The sequence below is a fragment of the Etheostoma spectabile genome, chromosome 22 (genome assembly GCF_008692095.1).
Source record: "Etheostoma spectabile isolate EspeVRDwgs_2016 chromosome 22, UIUC_Espe_1.0, whole genome shotgun sequence".
NCBI classification, from domain to species: domain Eukaryota; kingdom Metazoa; phylum Chordata; class Actinopteri; order Perciformes; family Percidae; genus Etheostoma; species Etheostoma spectabile.
The window spans coordinates 10,225,995-10,232,989 of NC_045754.1; the positions used below are offsets into that span (position 1 = coordinate 10,225,995).

The 6,995-nt window shown below is 39.8% G+C and overlaps 1 protein-coding gene across 2 annotated transcripts in view; it reads right to left on the reverse strand.

Moving 5' to 3' along the window:
• Nucleotides 1-6,995, reverse strand: part of malrd1 (MAM and LDL receptor class A domain containing 1) — a 45,476-nt gene extending 38,481 nt beyond the window's left edge. For both annotated transcript variants that reach the window (XM_032504241.1, XM_032504240.1), the window contains exons 1-5: nt 6,606-6,995; nt 5,574-5,705; nt 5,369-5,457; nt 5,118-5,282; nt 1,616-1,712 (exon numbers count right to left, since the gene is read on the reverse strand). In XM_032504241.1, coding sequence (XP_032360132.1) covers nt 1,616-1,712; nt 5,118-5,282; nt 5,369-5,457; nt 5,574-5,705; nt 6,606-6,783 — 661 coding nt within the window. In that variant the 5' untranslated portion in view covers nt 6,784-6,995. The remainder of the gene's footprint in view (nt 1-1,615; nt 1,713-5,117; nt 5,283-5,368; nt 5,458-5,573; nt 5,706-6,605) is intronic.

Sequence of the window (6,995 nt, forward strand, 5' to 3'; positions counted from 1 at the left end):
CCTCTGGTCCCCCTTTTTGAAGAGGGGAAACACCACCCCGGTATGCCACTCCTTAGGCACCGTCCCAGACTTCCACGCAATGTTGAAGAGGCGTGTCAACAAAGACATCCCCACCACACACAGAGCTTTCAGCATTTCTGGCCAGCTCTCATCAATCCCTTGGGCTTGGCCACTGTGGAGTTGATTGACTACCTCAGTGACTTCCACCAGGGAAATTGCCGACAATCCCCCATCGTCCTCCAGCTCTGCCTCTACAACAGAGGACGTGTCAGCTGGATTTAGGAGTTCCTCAAAGTGCTTCTTCCACCATCCTATTACCTCTTCAGTTGAGGTCAACAGCGTCCCATCCTTACTGTATACAGCTTGGATGATTCACGTAGAGTCATTTAGAGTGAACCAAAACATTAAGTTGTTGGCCGGAAAACCAAAACAAAGAGCTGAAAGATTAACAAACCCCACAACAAACAGCGACGGGAACAGCAAACTCAGGTTATACATCTCTGTAGCTTTGTCACCAATAGCTTCACCCTTTCACTATTGGATTCTGTGAAGCACTTTGTGTTACATTTTATGTGTATGAAAAGTGATCTTCAAATAAAGTCAGATTGATTTGACTTATTGATTGTTAATATAAAAATATTGATTATATCCACTTTAGGTTACGTGGGATTCAGTTGGGAGTGAGGTTCAAGAACAGGAATCAGAAGAGGCAGCTCATTGTGGCCTTACCGTGCTGCATGTACCATACTGTACTGGACAAACTGGAAATTTCAGCCTCACAATTGACTAAAAAGCAAGGACCACCTACTGTAGCACTCTTGCTACTAACAATAAATATACAATCTATCCCAAATAAATCATCTACAGCTTGCTCGCAGACCTTCCATGGTTATTAATGAATGTATGAGGAAGTAGGAATTATCATTTTTAAATGAATATATTCAGTAAAATCCTTAATTACAATTCAAGTTCACCATATGCCAAACATCCTTTAAAAACTGTGGTGCTTAAGCTCAGACCATTGTCATCTAATGTAAGTCAGTGATATTAATTTGGCATCTAGTGCAGCTCCGTCCCCACTCTCCACTCTGGCCTTGATGCTCCACCAGGGAAAGAGGCCTAAAACAACTGAAGGCCACAGGTCGTAGCATAAAAGAGGTAATCAATAACACTCTTATTTTACAGGCAGAGCAGGAACATCATTCTATATTGGGTACATAATAGCGGTTGTAAAGATGCTATAGTATGTAATTTACCAAGGCAACATGCAAAAATAATGTCCAAAATGCCAAGAGGACAGTGCTTTATCAAACGCTCCCATCCAACATGTTAAGCTGAATCATATTCATCACTGAGCTGCAGGCTGCGCACTAAAGCAGACATAAATAAATCCATGAATTGAGGCTTTAACTGCTCAATGTTCAGTGTAGAAAATGTGTAGTAGGCACTATTCTAATTCTTATTCTGTTATGAATCCTATCCATTAGTGTCTTCCCCTGCGATCAGTATTCAAAACAGGTTTGTGGTGGTCTGTTTATGTGAGGCGATATTTCCAAATGTTAAGGCCTGAACTTGTCCTGTCTGTGTAGTGAGATGTTATTAATGGTAGCAGTACCAGGCACAGTCACACAGCCGGGACTGAAGGATAGGTCATCGATGGCAAGGACCTCAGAGCTTTTGCTTTCAGCTGAAGGTTCCCCTCGAAGCACCACCTGGTTGACACACAAATAACTTTTAAGAAATCACTCAGTCCCCTTACCTTCACCATTACATTTCTACACAACCTGCTTGTCTTTGTGTATTCTGGCCTGTGTGCACTTTCAGTATGTGTGTGCATTAGTGCATTTGCATGTAGTATGTGACGCATGAGTCATAAATGCATCTTTAAACGACACGTTTTCTCTGGCAGTCATAGTGCTAATATTATCAAAGGTACACTGACCAAAGTCCACAGAGCAGCTTTATCTACGCCAGGGGAGTCTAATAACCCACTGTTTGTGACTGATCTAAACAAATGAAAGATTGTCTCATCATGGGTGATAGAAAAATGCAATCAAATACACAATTTTCATTGGTCATACTTGTCAACTGGTATTTCTTTGTTTACTTAAAACTGGACTTTGAGGCCATAAAAGTAATACAATATATGTGATGATAGAAATGAGTGTATATAAAATTATTAATTTAAGAGTTCACAGCCATTTATTTGATCCAGACAATGTACCTTCACTCTCAGAAAATCTTGGGAACCTTTATCAACATAGCCACTTAGTTTTTGTCAGTAGCAAAAACACAACAAACGTTTTAATCATATCATAGATTTGATTTATTTTAGGGTTTGTATGCCTCTGTACTGGCGATAGCCATGGCTGGCGGCCTTATAGAGACAGAGCACATTGCCTCATACTCTGAAAACCACGCCTACCGAAAGGGAAAACAATGGACGCTAGGGTATGTAACTTAGGGCTGAAATACTAACAAAGTGTCTGAAGCTAGCTACAACCATCAGATTTAAGTATGTCAAAGGATTATTAGCACCCATTGTCTACCAAAGAGGACAAGTGTAAGCTAATGTTAACTACTGTATGTGTTAGCAAGCTAAGACAGATGCAAACATAATGCTGCATGGCTTTCTGATTGATCCACATTCCAATGTAACACAAGTTGCATAATGTCAAAATGCTTTAACTTAACTCCAAGAAATATAGTTAGCCCAAAACTGACATTTGACTTGGTAACAAAACGCTCATTGCAAATGTGACATTGGGCATGATGTTGGGTTAGTAACAGGGTCTCACAGTCTTTCCATTCTTCCTGGTGATTCACCATGTCTGTGTCCACACCTAAAAGCTCAGTTTTTCAGTTCAGCTGCTTATAAAAACTTAAGTATGGGTTCTTTACCCCCCTTCTTTAAGGTGTTTTCCTGCTGTTTGCCAGCAGACAGAATTAATGAGGATGCACCTTCACACAATACAAGTTAATTGAGAGTGGAGAGTGGTTTTCCCCTCCGGTGGGAGCGGGATTTAAATGTTTTCAGGTTTTCAAGTTTTCAGGTGGTAAGTCCGTTTGTCCCATTCTTGAGAACGCGAAATCTCAGGGCCCCTTGGAGTGAATGTCTTCAAACTTGGCACAAACAAGTGCCAAGATACATCTTGGTGGTCAAAGGGCAAGGTCACCGTGACCTTACAAAACAAGTTTTTGGCCATGACTCAGGAATTCATAATATGATTATTTCACACAAATGTCTGATAGAATAAATTGATGAAGTGATGACAGATTTTAAGGTAAAAGGTCAACTTCACTGTGACATCATGATGTTTTGCAAAAACACTTTTCAGGAACTGAAGGGAGACATGTGGTCGGATACTGAGTTGGTGACACTAATCTTGGAATGGTGGTGATTGAATAGATCGTCTGAGCTATCGGGTTGAAGATGTGCGTGAAGCACCCACTTTTTGCCAAAAACTACACTTGATACCCTTCAATAAATTCCTGAGGGTGGACCAACATGGATGTAAACTGCAACTTGATTGGTTGGTGGTGGAGGTATATAACCAAAAGTCTGTAATTCTAATTGTTTCAAGCATTAGACCAAATGTGTATGTGCATAGTTAAGCTGGGCAATATATCAATATTGTATCGATTTTGTGATATGAGACTAGATATCGTCTTAGATTTTGGATATTGTAATATCGTAATATGACATAAGTGTTTTCTTTTCTTGGTTTTAAAGGCTGCATTACAGTAAAGTTATGTCATTTTCTGAACTTACAAGACTTTTGTAACTGTTCTATTATTTGCCTATACCCACTTAGTCATTATATCCACATTACAGATTATTGCTTATCAAACATTTCATTGTGTAAATATTTTTGTGGAAGCACCAATAATCCACACTACAATATCGTTGCAGTATCAATATCGAGGTATTTAGTCTAATTTGATTTATCCATATCGCCCAGCCCTATAGCATAGTACCATATTTTATATGCACACATTTTAATAAAGTTGTCCAATTGTGTTTTCTACAACACAATTGGAGAACAACTACAAAAACCCTGGAGATATTTAAGCAGGTAGAAAAGTGCACAACATTAAGTGAACTGACTGAAATTGAAATCGGCTGAAACCACCAAGGTAAATAAAAACCCAATTATCTCCGTTTTTAAAAGAGGAAGGGGAATAATGGAGGGGAAAGTAAATGCTAGCAGAGAGTCTACCTCTCCGTACCATGTTATAAAACTGATCTGGCTGTCAGTGACAGATGGTGAAGGCAGAGAGGAGGAGAAGGGTGACACACTGACATTGTCTGAGGATATACTGTAGGAAGGACACGAACAGCAGGCTTCAGAGGATTCCAGATGGCCTCGGAAGGGTCCAGTTGGGTCAGTACCCCCCTTCGGCACATAAACTGCTCCTGTTGTGCAGCTCATTTTTGCTGTGATGACTTTATCAGTCGCAAGGAAACTTATAGTTTACATCTTACATAGCTCTTAATATGCAATAAAAAAATCAACAACACAATATGGTATAATATCAGTTAAAGCATTGGCCATTATTCTAAGATGTAAACTATACATCTTGATAAAAATCCTTTGATTTAAATCTGTACTAGTCTGATTTTTGCGGCCGCAAACTTTAACCATTTAAAGTTGATGTGGGAAACTTGTTGGAAAGCAGTTGCTGTTTTACACATCCAGCAAATACAGAGCAATGTTAGCATTCATTTAGAGTTCTGTTTCTAAAGACCTAATTTATTGATGTTCAATATTCACTCTTCTTTTATCACTGTTTTGGTCTCTACCATTCCTGAGGAAATATCCACAGCTAGTTGCTAACTTGTGTGCGGTCTGGTGCTGGGCAGGTAGCATATGGTCTCTCACAAAAACAGCTGCCTGCTACTGGATATAAGGTTAATGAGAGCAGTGAGAGTGCACCCAAGTAGTAAAGTTGTGGAACGAGCTAAAAGATGCATAAAAAAGCTCAAAGGACCTGAAGGGAATTACTGAGCTGTGTCTTTTGGGCCTAAAATAATATAACTTGATTGGTACCTAACAAAACTGACTCAAAAACAGCAACATTAAACTTTATTATAGTAAATTGTGAATGTTACAGACCTGAAAACTGTGATTGCTGGAAAACGTGATCACTGCACGCTGCCACATTTTTATCTGTGGTTGTGTGGAGTGTTTCCACACCTCTGTGCTCTGACCCAGTGGGTGAGACTGAACCAAGACCTGAAGATCTCCATGTTTTGCCCCAACATAATAGTAGAAACTCATCTGTTGAATGAAAATGCAAAGATGATGTCACCAGTTGTTGTTATCTGACTATGGTGTTAGTACATGCCAACATTGGATTTTGTCACCTGGCAAATCTGACTGGGCAGGAAGACGACACTCTTCAGGTCTGCAGTGGTTCTGTTTCCACTGACAGGTAAAAGGGACAGGAAATGTGCTAGAGGAGAGGGCGAAGTGTGGGGTGCATGAATGGAAAAATATGAATAAACCGGATACAGTAAAGTTAAGGCTGTGAAGTCAAAATGTTATAAGACAGATGTCAGAAACTCCTACCTGATGTGTTCCTGGTCTGGTCTTGTTTAAGTCCCGGGACCTCAGCTGTTCTGGTCCATCCAGAGAGCGTCTCCGAGTTCTGGATCAGGTCACAGAATCCCTCCTCAAAGTCACACCTCTTATATCTGGAGCCTTCAACAACAACAAAAAACACGTTTCACTTGTGCTCTTTTGTGTTCCAACCTGAAATATAGTTTGCCATGAATCTTTGTTTTGGGATTAAGCTGTGGGTCCTACGCATTAATAAAGATTCATCAAATCAGCAGAGATCAGAAGCAAAGTGGTTTTGACATTATAAGTATCTCGTTTTAATCTTATTTGACTTTACGGCCAAATACGCAATGAGGGACCGTAAAGAACTAGAGATAATTCTGCATTTTCAGAGGTATGCCAGGCATGATCAGCAGTGATGCAACAAAGAGTTACATTTGAAGAATTGAATATCTTCAAAGAAACCTCATTTTTAATTTGCTTGCCTTTTTTGACTGCCACGGTATTTGGGTAAGCATTGTTTAAAACTGTGCACACATCAATAATGCTTTGAGGAGTATATGCATCCAAGCCACTGTTAAAGGGTTATTTCAATTTAGATCTGTATATTTTTTTCAGTGTTTACAAAATGCTACCGTTTTATGATGGTTAACGATACAATGTTTGCTTTTGCAAGTAGAAAACTGATATTAAATAACCTCTGACAATCTTTTTTGTCAAGGTAGAAAAGCTGTTAATAAAAACAGACTGAAAAATAATAATGTTCTTGTCCCTTGCAATTACAGGCTGTAGCTAGTTTATTTATATCAGGTACAGTTATTTTGTGTGTAAAATACATGCTGGTCATTTCAGCTGGAAATAGGCTTGACAGTTTTTAGTGAAATGCCACAACGGTACAACATAGATATGTTGTTTCCACCCTGCACACCTTCATTATTGAGAGGTAATTCACCCCCCACGTCCATGACAATCCCCTGAAAACCATGCCAAAAGATCATAATTTATCCTTATTATATTGTATATTTTTCCTGTTTTACTCACAGTCTCCCTCGTCGCTACCATCTCCACAATTGTCGGTGTAGTCACGCACACAGTCCTCAGGCACACATAGGCCCTGGGAGCACCTAAACTCTTGAGTAGAACAAGCTCCGACAGACACAGGAGTAAACACCAGAGAGAATGCCAACAGCAGCCACATCGAGCCCAGGGGTAACGTCATCAGCCTGGTTATCGGTTTTCTTTAACTACAACACATTCTCGTCACCTCCAAGTAAAGCGTTTTGTTGGTAGGACAAACTTCAGTCGAGGTAGAGCTTTTCTTCACCGTGTACAGTTTGCTTGGATCGTGGAAGCTGTTAGCCTGTTGTAAAGGGTAATAAATGGCTTTTACAACTGTTACTCAATAAGGCCACTTTGCTGGTTGGTGTGTTT